This window comes from Micropterus dolomieu, unplaced genomic scaffold (assembly GCF_021292245.1).
Source record: "Micropterus dolomieu isolate WLL.071019.BEF.003 ecotype Adirondacks unplaced genomic scaffold, ASM2129224v1 contig_14748, whole genome shotgun sequence".
In the NCBI taxonomy this organism is placed as follows: domain Eukaryota; kingdom Metazoa; phylum Chordata; class Actinopteri; order Centrarchiformes; family Centrarchidae; genus Micropterus; species Micropterus dolomieu.
The window spans coordinates 1-13,598 of record NW_025743734.1 but is presented as its reverse complement, the minus strand read 5'-3'; the positions used below and the strand labels follow the sequence as shown (position 1 = coordinate 13,598).

General features: G+C 41.4%; 1 protein-coding gene across 1 annotated transcript; it reads right to left on the bottom strand.

The window, feature by feature from the left end:
* Positions 1–269: 269 nt before the first annotated feature.
* Positions 270–12,669, bottom strand: nipal4 (NIPA like domain containing 4; the record flags this gene model as incomplete). The annotated part of the gene is made up of 8 exons (XM_046043055.1): positions 270–643; positions 2,329–2,541; positions 2,729–2,808; positions 5,249–5,416; positions 9,689–9,849; positions 10,057–10,147; positions 11,696–11,752; positions 12,532–12,669. Coding segments are annotated over 8 exons (1,115 nt in total), but the record flags the coding sequence as incomplete, so codon positions are not given.
* Between the last annotated feature and the right edge of the window lie 929 nt (positions 12,670–13,598).

Below are 13,598 nucleotides of genomic sequence, written 5' to 3'. Positions count from 1 at the left end.
ATCTCTGTTGTCATTTTATGTGTATTTGTGGTTATTTAAAATATTTTTCTAGTCGCTTTGTATCTTTTGTAGTCATTTTGTCTCCTTGTAGATATTGTTTGTCCCTTTGTTGTTCTAATTCTCTGTGTAGTAATTTGTTTGTAGATTGTAATCTGTCCTGAAAGCTTTGTGGATATATTTACATTTAGCTTTTTGGATATCCAGTAGTTCTCTGCCGATGATGCATAAAATGAGGACGTGTAAATGGAGTCAGATTTTCCCTCAGATTTATCTCCAGGACTTGCACAGTGTGTTCAGGGTTAACTTTAACAAACAAGAGGCTCGAACTTAAAAAAAAAAAAAGACTATTTAGAATATCAGTCAGAGAGAGGACTACAGCACTGACCAGTCCAGAAAGGAAACACAAAGCTGTGTCTCCGTCTTTCTTCTGTCTCTTTCAGCTAATGATGAAGACTCTCGGTCCCTCCTCTCTCATAGGAGGCAGACTCTCTATCACTATGTTGTCCATCAGTCCATATTTATCCTCTTTTATATTCCCTCTTCCTCCTATCCCTCCCGCTCGTCCATTGGCTGAAAGCTCCTCTGCAAGCCCCTCCCTCTCCACCGGCAGAGATAGCTGATTGGTCAGCTGTCTCATCGTCACCTGCAAGACATCAAAAGCACATTTTATTCTTTTGTCCAATCTACAATTCATCCATGAATGTCTGAACCAAATCATATGGAAATCCATCCAATGGCTCCATTTTGTTACAAACCACAAACGTCGACCTCATGGTGGCGCTAGAGGGAAAGTCAGGGGATCGCTAAACTCATTAAATTTCCTCCTCTAGGGACCATAAATGTCTTCACATTTCATTACAAACCACGTTGTGTCCGTGCACTTTCTCAAGGATGCACACACACATGGACACGGGTGACACGTTACACAGTACAGCCAATGGTTTTAAACTATTCCACTGATCTACAAGCTGAAGTAATGTTCTAAAATATGCTGCAATGCACTAACAAAGGCAGGGAAGAAGAAGACTGGTAGGTAGTAAACATGAGTGAAACAATGCATGTGGCCTTGCAAATGTTTTATGAGGAGAGAAATACATTCAACACTTTTGTTAGACCACAAGGATACACACATTACATTGTGGTGAGTAACACTCAGCGAAGAGATAACTTTTGTTTGTTTATAAGAAACGTCCACAGAGCACCTTCAATGATGAAGTATCGTGTCATGAACTGAAGTACAGTATCTCACAAAAGTGAGTACACCCCTCACATTTTTGTAAATACTTGATTATATCTTTTCATGTGACCACACTGAAGAAATGACACTTTACTACAGTGTAAAGTAGTGAGTGTGCAGCTTGTATAACAGTGTAAATTTGCCGTCCCCTCAAAATAACACATCACACAGCCGTTAATGTCTAAACCGCTGGCAACAAAAGTGAGGACAGCCCTAAGTGAAAATGTCCACATTCGGCCCAATTAGCCAGTTTCCCTCCCCGGTGTCATGTGACTCATTGATGTTACAAGGTCTCAAGTGTGAATGGGGAGCAGCAGCCAACATGTACTGTGACATACTGAAGCAGAGCAGGATCCCCTCCCTTCAAACACTGGGCTGCAGGGCAGTATTCCAACATGATAACGACCCCAAACACGCCTCCAAGACGACCGCTGCCTCGCTAAAGAAGCTGAGGGTAAAGGTGATGGACTGGCCGAGCATGTCTGCAGACCTGAACCCTACTGAGAATCTGTGGGGCTCCTCAAACCCGAGGTAGAGGAGCACAAGGTCTCTAACATCCACCAGCTCCGTGATGTTGTCATGGAGGAGGACTCCAGTGGCAACCTGTGAAGCTCTGCTGAACTCCAGGCCCAAGAGGGTTAAAGCAGCGCGGGAAAATAATGGTGGCCACACAAAATATAGACACTTTGGGCCCAATTTGGACATTTTCACTTAGGGTTGTACTCACTTTTGTTGCCAGCGCTTTAGTCATTAACGGCTGTGTGATGTGTTATTTTGAGGGGACAGTAAATTTACACTCACTACTTTACACTGTTGCAAAGTGTCATTTCTTCAGTGTTGTCACATGAAAAGATGTGAGGGGTGAACTCACTTTTGTGAGATACTGTACATGTTTTGAGCATTTGAAGTCAGGGGATCACAAAAGTCATAGCTTTTAGTTTCTGGAGACTACGAATGTCTGAACCAAACTTTAGGAAATCTGTCCAATAGTTATGGAGTTACTGTTAAAAAAATCATCCGTCATTAGAAACTGAGTGGAGCTGCATGTTAACTACAAAAACAAATTTATATTGAGCGGCAGGGCCACCAACCTGCAGGTCTTTGAAGAGGTGGAGCATGGTCACGCCCACCACGATGACCAGGAAAGATCCCAGCGTCGTGACCACGTCCACGGCCGCCATGCTCCTCCACTCCTGGAAGAGGATGATGGAGGTGGACAGAACCACGGTGGTGAAGAGGACATAGTAGATGGGGTAGACCATCAGGGTGTTGAAGGTGTCCAGAGACTTGTTCAGGTAGTTCACCTGCAGGGAGCGACACAGACAGACAGGTGAGGGTAAGAAAAATCACCCCTGAAAACACACCGCTCTACATGGGTGGAATGACATTTGTGTGGCTACAGCATCACAGTGTTTTTGTCAATTAAGCAGAAATGTCAATGAGAGACATATTTTCCTATAAGGAGTGGAAAAGTATAACTTGACAGCTCACCTGTGTTATTATGGAGACGATGAGAGTAAACAGCAGGATCCAGGTGAGAGGACTAGCAAGTACTGAGATATCATAAAACACTAGACAGACAGAGAATGATGAATATTAAAAGAGCACTCCACTGATTTATCACTGTACAAAAAAAAAAGTACCAGAGAGATATAAAATTCTTTATCCACGGCTACTGTAGAGATGAGGAGAAGAGCGGGCTACAGAGATTTACTTTGTTCATTTTCAAACTTGTATTCATGATTGTAAAAATGTCTTCTCTAATGAATTAGTTCATCTCCTCTGTCCACAGATGTTGATATTGATAACATATTATTAATAACATAGTATATAACTGTAAGCTACTACTTAGTATCATGTGAGTAAATTCACTTATTTTCTGATGTTTATATTTGGCTTGCTATGTCTTTTCTTGTTTAATTAATACTGTGTGATTTTAAATTGTCGTTTTTATGCGGACAGTCGGTTTCAGCAAACGCTGCATCTACTAACAATAATTTTCATTATCAACTAAGTCTCTGGTCTATAAAATTTTTTTACCTCCCTTTGCAATCCACAAATTGGACAACATAAGCTGCTTTAACGGTGCATTATTTTACGGGAGTATTACGCCAATATGCCGGCTCGCTGCACTGTATGAAAGGAGCCGGTCCGATTTGAAGCCACAGCCGGCATGCTGGACGTAACAGTCTTTTTTTACGCCTCTGGTTCAGGATAGCCGGATCGCTATGTGAAAGCACACATGTCTGTGGAGATTCTCAGTCATCCAGGTCATAGTTATCCAAAGAAGGTTAAAGTCAAGGGCAACTGGACTCGTCGTTGAACAGAGGAGGGGGTCTACGCCACCACTTATCCCCCACTTACAATGCTGTCCTTTCATCACTTCCCAGGAAACTCAACAAACGTAACCTATTGGCCTCAGATGAAGATACCAACGATGGTCGTTACAGAGACCACGAACACTAACGAACCAGCGGTATCGATGACCCACGCTGGAAAATAATGGTGGCCACACAAAATATTGACACTTTGGGCCCAATTTGGACATTTTCACTCAGGGGTGTCCTCACTTTTGTTGCCAGCGCTTTAGTCATTAACGGCTGTGTGATGTGTTATTTTGAGGGGACAGTAAATTTACACTGTTATACACTGTACACTCACTACTTTACACTGTAGCAAAGTGTCATTTCTTCAGTGTTTTCACATGAAAAGATATAATCAAATATTTACAAAAAGGTGAGGGGTGAACTCACTTTTGTGAGATACTCTACATGTTTTGACCATTTGATGGCACTAGATGTAAAGTCAGGGGATCACAAAAGTCATAGCTTTTAGCTTCTGGAGACTACAAATGTTTGAACCAAACTTTAGGAAATCTGTCCAATAGTTATGGAGTATTGTCCGTTAAAAAAAATCCTGGCAAACGACCCCACTGAGGTTAAATAGCTGAGTTTCCCTGCCAGTCGGTCAGACCTGAAGAAGTCCTTTGGATGAGGGACGAAACGTCTTCCAGTATCTTCAACCAAGTCCAGTTGCCCTTGACTTTAACCTTCTTTGGAAAGCACACTTGGTTGCGGGATTATGCCACAAACTTTTTCGAATGCAGCATATTGGCGGATATTCTTTATTGCGAGATCTCTGTATGAAAGCTGCTACAGATTATGGTAGGCTCCTGGTTACTGGTTAAACTTAACTCAGGCTTACTGCTGAGTGGAAGCAAACCAGAACTGTATGTTATCTATGTATGTTAGCTAATCGCGTTGTTCATGTCAATCTATTCTCTCTGTCACAGTGCAGCTCTGACGTCGTTGGCAGCTGTATTATTAATCATTTCTAATTATTACTGCTGACACAGCTAAACTTGTCTGCTGATTTCTGACAGCATGACCTTGAAACTGTGCATAGTGAAATTATTCTTGTTACTCTTCTGTTACATTTTTGTGAATAAAACGCGTTGACAAACAGAGCAGAACAGGAGGCCTATGTGGCTGAAACAATTTTTTGATTAATTTCTCATCAGAAAATAAATTAGCTACTATTTTGACAACCAGTGGATAATATCTGTCACTTTTCAAGTAACATTGATAACAGAATTACCTGGTTGCAGTCTCTCTAATGTGAGAATTTGCTCTTGGAAATTGTAAGAAATTTGATTTTTAGTAGACTTTTATAGCCCAAATAATTATTGATTAATCGATAATGAAAATAATCATTAGTTGCAGCATTAGCTGAAAAGCAGGAAAGATTTAAGATAAAACAAGTATATAAACAGCTGCCATTTATATTCTTTGTTTTTGTTCGTTCAGGCGATCTGAAGGAAGCAGAAAGTTGATGCAAAAGAAGAGGCGTGAATCAGAGCCTCACGTTTGTAATTACATCTGTTCTTTACCAGCTCCCCATCTCAGCACATATAAAATGTTTAGCAATACTTTAGCTTTTCTTTTCATTTCTATGCTTTAACAATCAATTTTTGTAATGCGTAAAAACATGGTAATGTATTATGTCTCTCACAGGTGTTGATGGCGATGGCGAGGCCCTTCACGGAGGAGACGGTGAAGGCTCCGAGCAATGAGCAGATGCTGATGTAGACGAGGATGTTAGAGCGACCGACCCGGGGAGAGAAATACCCCATGAGCACCGCACACAACAGCAACACCGCCGACATGTACACCAGGAAACCTAAGACGGTTACATAAAGAGTTATTACTGAAAACACACAACACATGAACACTAAACATCCTATTTAACTGAAATAACATTTCTTTAGTAACCAAATGTATTTATACAACAGCCAGTGAACTTTTTGAGGGCAGGTCAAGTGTCTCTGTTTGTTTCACTATCGTGTTGTAGGCAAACAGCCAGAATCACATTTCAGCTGCTCTACATTTTCAAAGTATTACACAAGTCCAGCTGTGTTGACCTGGTTTCTCTCAGGCACCATCCACACTACTACGAGTTTTAAAACAAATACGATCTCCGTCCACAGCAGCGTTTTAGCTGCGTATCAGAGTTGATCTCCGTCTGTATTAAAACGACTGAAAACGCACATCTGGTGGCCGTTCACGTACGCTGGGCGTGTGCGTGCCAGTGTAAACATGAAGCAGATGGTTTGGCGAAAGAATAAAGTACTGCAGACGAAAAATCAGCATGGTCCAATAACGAGCTGGGATTGTTACTGAATGCAAGGGCGTCACTTTGTGTTGAAAAGTGGTGGGAACATAGGGGTCAGATTAGGGGTGTGAAGAGACACTTCGCTCCCGGGACATCAAGATAAGGATATTAGTCCACGAGAAATAGACGAAAACATCCTTAAACAGTGTTTTAAAAATATCCTCAAAGCTGAGATATATTTCCCCAGGAAATTTTGTTCTTTCCACACTTAATTTCCTGCATTCTGGTGAAAGTTTCTGCACCAATTTATGGTGGAAATGTTTTTATTTATGTAAAAAGAAACTCAATTCAAGCAGCACATTACATTTCAAAATATATAAATATAATATAATGCTCTCAGCCCTCCTCTTTTGTGAAAAAGAACTTGGACAAAAAGAAATTGTTCAAGTTACTGACTGGTGCTTGCATGTTTTTGGGTCATTTTATAATCAGTAGCCTGTTTTTTTCCCCACTTAAGTTACTTTTTTTGGATAATGCAAAATTGTTTATTCTATATTTTAATCGCATTGCATGTTTTCTTATTGTGCATATAAACATTTCTAAAGGCATTTTCATTTGTTATTTAACTGCAAGCAAAAAGTTTTCAGAAGGTTTTCACACAAATTTTGCTTTAAAAAAGTGGTCCCCACTGTAAATGACACCTATGACTGAATGTAACACGGGAGTTTAAAGCGGCTGTGGCGGCGGAAAACAGACTGGGAGTTGTTGCAAAGTAAACGGCGACATGCACAGTGCAAGTGTAGGCTGTAAGTGTTGTTTGCACGGTACAAGATATTTTAATAAAAATACCAAATCAAAAACTCTGTCAGCAGCATCGTGTTTCTACTTTGCATGACTTATAAGGCCCAATCAGAGAGCCAAACGTGAGCGTCTGCTTCGTTTCTAAAGTCTTCTGTTTTTGGCCATCTTCACTAAAACGCCCTCCGGAGTTTTAAAATGAAACGGGGTCAGCAGCTTTTTCAAACTTCTCCGTTTTCGCCGGTTTAGTCTGGACGTGAGGTGCAAACGTAGCAAAAGGTCTCTGCATTAAAACAAAAATGTAGTAGTGTGAATGGGGCCTGAAATGAGTACTTGAAATAAGAACATTTTAGGAAAGGCACGTATTCCCTTTATATGCCAAAAGATTGATACCACTCTAACGTCTGCACGGTGAATGTCAGCCAGCAGCACATTAGCTTAGCTGAGTCTAAAGAGTGGACACAGGGTGAAACAGATACCCTGGCTCTGTCCAAAGCTAATAAAATCCACCTACCAGCACCTCTGAAACTCGTTCACACGCTTTCTAAAAATCATTAACATGTTGAAACACGTGTAAAGGGGACATTTCACCTTTTTAAATGGAGGTTATGTGCCAGACATTTAACTTCAGGAAGTTACTGAGCATGTCCAAGAAATAGTCCAGCTAAACACTGCAGCTGTGTCATTTTTACCCTTTTTGTACGGATTAAACACATGAGATGTTTTAATCAGTGAGCTTTAGAGGTGCTGGTAGGTGGCTTGTGTTATATTTGGACAGAACCAGGAAAGCTGTTTCCCCTGTTTTTAGTCTTTATACAAAGCTGAGCTAAATTCATTTCCCTGAAATCACCTGTGTGTGATGACACCAAAACAGAAACAGACCTCCATGAGAAACACTTTGTTAAGGTCATTAATTCTGCAATAAGTTGAAAGGCAACATCTGGATGACTGAAGTTTGGCGTGACCTGAATCCTCATCCGTTGGATTATTAAATCATTCCACTCATGAGAAACATTTAGCCATTTTTAACTTGTGAAATCAACGTTACGTTATGAACACTGAACACAGATCCTTCTCACCCCGGACACAACCTGTTCCAGCTCCTCCCCTCTGGGAGGCGCTACAGAGCACTGTACGCCAAAACCAACAGACACAGGAACAGTTTCTTCCCACAAGCCATCACTCTGATGAACAGCTGATTTCTGCCTCACAGTGTCAGGAACCATTCCTGTGCAATAACCCAGTAACTCTGTCTCTAATCAGCACCTGTTTACTGGTTACCACTTATTACCTCATGTACATAACACCTGCCCATAATACTTATTTATTCCTGCATCCTTTGCACTCTGCTCATTGCACTGTTGTCTCAATCTGTCTATATTGTTTCTGTTTATAGTGTGTATATATGTGTTCTCTCTACTGTAGCCTGTGTTTGATGTTATTATTGTGTTATTGTATAAGTAAGCACATCGTGAGTAATGTACATAAAGCTCATTCTGATATTTAAGACAAGACTATGAGTTTACAGCCATGCTAGGGGCTGTATGAGGCTGTGAAGCTCACTGCAAAGAAAACCAAACTGTGAGATAAAAGTTGAGGTCCTAAGTTAGATTTTGTTGTTCAGCAGTTGTGGTGAAGTAAATGTAATATTTGGCCAAAGGGTGGTGTCAGATAAAGGACTCTGACAGCTGATATTGGAAAGGTTTATTGTGTTGTGAGTAACCAAGTGCTGGGAGAGGTGCGAGAAGGGCGTGAGCTGAAAGGCTCAATCAGTCACAGATTTAATGATACCATATCCAGTGCTGTGTGAGCAAAGAGCATAAACTGTTTAACATGGTATTGCAGGGTACCCCCAGGATTAAGACCTTTTGAATACCACCTAGGATGAAATTTAATGCCAACTTCTCAACATATATCTAAGTGTTATCTACTTTGAGGTGCATGCAATTCTCAGCAGGCATGCAGATTTCTGCACAACACCGGCACATCTGTGAGATGTAAGTTATTTGAATGTGTGTTAGCATTTTGGATGTTTCCATCTACATAACTAACGTTACAACAGTGGATCAACGCCGACACACAGACACCGTCCTCGTCTTACACAACTTTCTGCTGTTGTTAACGTTAACTGACGAGGAACCTGCAGGCGGTCTTTCAGCTCTGGCGTTTTGTTGGCGCTGACTCGCACGCAGATCCGCCTGTTGTGCCAACCTCAGCACCACTGCCCAACTTGTCCACATGTCTGACCTTCTGAGGCAACGAGCAAACGTTAGCTTGTTAGTAGCACGGTACGAATCGTTTTTTTTTCTTTCCTAACAACTGACTGACTCACAGCGGAGCTCGTGCACCTAAACACTGACGTATAACATCCAAGTCCGAACAGTTAAAACATCATCATTTCCACCAGATTCAGATTTGATCTGATCAGATTCATTGTCAAGTTGGCTTGATCAGATAGTTCCTGATTTAAACAAAAAATACTTTAGAAAGTTTTATTTTGTACGGCTGGTTGTCTTTAGAAAATGTATAACATTTCATGGCCCCGATCAGACAGAAAGCGTTATGCAGATTCGAAAACATGGAGGTGCCCAGCAGTGCCTTTTTTGGTTGAATTTGGAAAAGATCAATGAACTGCGTTTTATTATGTTGCTAGGCAACCACCGAATCAGCTGTCCTGTCAGTCTAATTAAAGACTATAGCGCCAGCGATCAAATCGACGCATTATTATAGACTTTGTCTGTTCATTTAGACGTTCACACTGTCGGCAATTTTCTTTCTCCCTGCATGTGTCAGATGCAGAGTGCTAACATGTTTCCTTGAAACTTTGCGCAGCGTTCGAGGTATTTCTCCCATTTGGTGGACGTGTTAGAGGAGTTACCCAGTCAGCTATGTAAACACAGCCATATTGAAAAGGCAGTAAAGTGCAGTGCGGTTGCGTACAAGGCACCACCGTTTCAGATGAAATAAACGTTTGCTACGTTTTGTTGGCGCTGAACTCAGCCCAGGTTAACTGCATTTAAATGCACTGACTGACAGACTCACCAGGTTTCAGCAACTTATTGGTCATGTCATGTAGTGATGTCACTTCCTGTTCCTGTGGGGCATGGAGAACCAACAAGATGCTTCCCAGCACACACAGCAGACAGCCGAGCTTCCCCACTACGTTCAATACCTCCCCCAGCAGGTGGGAGGACAGAACTGCACTGAAACACACACACACTGCAAGTCAGTTTATCCGTTATTCACAAGAAACTGAACCATCATTCACTTTGTTTTTAGCTCCAGAAAAAAAATCTGTCCGTGTGACCTTTAGCTGTTTTTGTATTTACCTTTAAGCTTTCCAAATACTTCTGTACTGACAAAGTGCAGTTAAACGGAAACTTTACTTGACCTTTGAGAAATACAGCTACCTGATGAGGACGCTCAGAGCGCCCAGCGGAGTCACCAGTGTCGCCGGAGCACACATGTAGGCGGCAAAGTTGCAGCCCTCCCCTGCTCCCACTGCAGAGGTGGAGTACAGTCAAATGAAAAGGCCTCTGCTAAATAATCCACATACACACGATGAAAAACATCTCAAAACAACTTCTTATTTTGTGTCTTCCCCGGAGTCAGAGATGGACTTTCATAGGTCCAGGATGTGTTTAGCCTAGCTTAGCAGGGAGAAAATCACACCAGCATTTAAAAAACAGCAAAACAAATTTATCTAAATTGTATTTAAATGAATTTTTGTATTTAAACTTTATCATTCTATTTTGGCACACACTATGATAGACATGTGTCGGCTCTGGCTAGCCAACATGAAACACACTGATACAGTAAGAAACGGCAGCTAGTACCATTAATAACGCTACCTAAACTGCATTGAACCTAAATAGCTAATAATCCAAACTGAACGGCTGTTTACTTTATAGGATGATGAGCATTTTTCACACGTTACTTTTGTGAAGTGTGCAGCTCAGAAACCCGTCCGTAAACTACTCCAAAAAAGGAGCGATGGTTTGCAGACAGTTAAGAGATAGGAGTCGATGGTACATCTTGAATAAACTGTTTGAACTGATTGTCCTGTTAGTGAGCCATTGTGATTAACTCTGTCACATTAGCTCAACAGCTAGAATAGTTCCCCAAGTCTGATGAGCCGTCCATTTTCCTGTTATACCCGATGATAGTTTAACTTATTTTGTGTGCATATCGAAAACATCGAACATTCGTAAAAAGACACTTGAAATAAAGCAAAAAAGTGTTAGTTGGTGTGTGGATAAAAAACAAACGTACAAATTATGACTTAAATGAAAACCTCATGTGTGTTTGGAGCAATGAGACTACTGTAACTTTCCTCATATTAATACATGAAATGAACACAAATGCCATATTTCCATCATGTTTTCCATTGTTTGAGCTTTGACTGGAGCTCTTGTAATGACCTCAACTTGTCGTGCCCTCTTCTTCTGCAGGAGTTTAGCAGCATAGACCGGAGAAGCAGCTCCGCCAACTGTTTATCTCCATCAATCAAAAAACTAATTTTAACAGACATTAATTCGCATTTTCTTTTGTGGATTTTCTGAAAATTAAATTAAAGGTTTGGATGGAAACTTGGCGACATTGTGGTTGCTGCTGTGGCCTCTATAGTTTCCAGTGTAAACACGACGGCGGCTGAAGCAGCAGAAAGTAGAGAGTTGGCGGCTGTTGCTGGTAACAGCAGTGGAAATCTGTGCCTTCCAGTCAAAAAAACAGGACACAGAGCAAACCGTAACATGAATCTCTGACAGCCATGGAGCCGTTAGAACATGTGATCTGAAGTTAAGTCTTAAGATGTTGAGACACACTTGCCGGATGGTTCGCTGCTGATGGAGCTAGGCTAGCAGTTTCCCCCTGCTTACAGTCTTTGTGCTAAGCTAGGCTAAACAAGTTCTGGACCAACGAATCTCTGTACTGGACAGAGATTAAACTGATATTCATCTTCCTCTGGGTAACAAAGCACTCAAGATGAGAGTTTAGCCAGATGGACACAGAGCTGTGGATTATACACTCAGATAGAAATACAATTCTTACTGGTTAACAGGCCTCCCCACCACAGCCAGTCCTTTAGGTAGCCATGACCTCCATCACCTACACACACACACAAATATATACAGTACACAGTGTCATATTTAATGTAGAAACACTACAGTTTAGTTCCCTGTAAGGGAGCTCTGCTCTAAGTGACATGTGAAGTGCAAAGAAAAAACTGGTTTGACCAAGTTGGGCAACTCTCTGTTTGACCGAATGTTTCATAACACGCAGGCTATAATCAGGAGTCCAAACGGTCTCTTTCAAGTTCAGGTTCAAACAACTTTATTAATCTCACTAGAGCCAATTAGTTAAGTCTCTAACTTTCTACTTCCAACCATTTAAAAAAACAAATCCGTTGTAGAAAGGATTATAAATATAACTGTACACATTTTAGCAAACTGGCAACTAATCATATGACCTTTCACATTCCTGTTGACCATTTTTAGATTTATTTTTTTCCTGGCTGTGTCAGTCATTCGTTTCAATTTATTTCCTTAAAAAAAAAAAAACAGCTTACAGATGGATGTTTTCTCACATGAGAAACAACCAAATGCACATTATCTTTTGTCATTTATTGTCCATGTTTGCTTTTTGTTTGTCATCTTGATTTTTTACTGCAGCAGTTCTGCATGACACGTAATGATGATCCAAATACATTTGTTTTGTTCTTTCAGAAACCTTCCTGATTCATGTCAGTGCACCAGAGTTTCACTAAAAAGACGCTCACCTTCAGTTTCAACACATAAGTAATAAAAAAACACTCACACAGGAGTGAGACCTCTTTTGATGTCCGCTTAAAATGTAACATGAAATAATATGCATCCACCTCTGCTCACCTGCTCTCGTGTGTCCGTTGCGGGCCAATCGGAGGAGAGCTTTCTTCTTTAGAATGACGCTCCCACCAATCAGGAAGGCGGACAGCAGGGCCAGAATCAGGCCCAGCCACGGGTTGTAGGTACCGTTTGTCTGTAAGTCTGAAAACAAACATTCAGTGTATGTTTAGGAGGGTGTGTAGCTGCAGGATGTGTGTTTAATAACTTTATCAGACCCGGAAAAAAATCTAAAGAATTCACGATGTCAAGACACTGACCAATCAGATGTTTTGTTTGTGGACGTGTAGTATTTTTCACATGGCACTATGGTCCTGTATATACACTCACCTAAAGGATTATTAGGAACACCTGTTCAATTTCTCATTAATGCAATTATCTAATCAACCAAACACATGGCAGTTGCTTCAATGCATTTAGGGGTGTGGTCCTGGTCAAGACAATCTCCTGAACTCCAAACTGAATGTCAGAATGGGAAAGAATGACGGGCCGGTCTGAGTATTTCACAATCTGCTCAGTTACTGGGATTTTCACCCACAACCATTTCTAGGGTTTACAAAGAATGGTGTGAAAAGGGAAAAACATCCATCCAGTATGTGGCAGTCCTGTGGGCAAAAATGCCTCGTTGATGCTTGACGTCAGAGGAGAATGGGCCGACCGATTCAAGCTGATAGAAGAGCAACTTTGACTGAAATAACCACTCGTTACGACCGAGGTATGCAGCAAAGCATTTGTGAAGCCACAACACGCACGACCTTGAGGCGGATGGGCTACAACAGCAGAAGACCCCACCGGGTACCACTCATCTCCACTACAAATAGGAAAAAGAGGCTACAGTTTGCAAGAGCTCACCAAAATTAGACAGTTGAAGACTGGAAAAATGTTGCCTGCTCTGATGAGTCTCGATTTCTGTTGAGACATTCAGATGGTAGAGTCAGAATTTGGCGTAAACAGAATGAGAACATGGATCCATCATGCCTTGTTACCACTGTGCAGGCTGGTGGTGGTGGTGTAATGGTGTGGGGGATGTTTTCTTGGCACACTTTAGGCCCCTTAGTGCCAATTGGGCATCG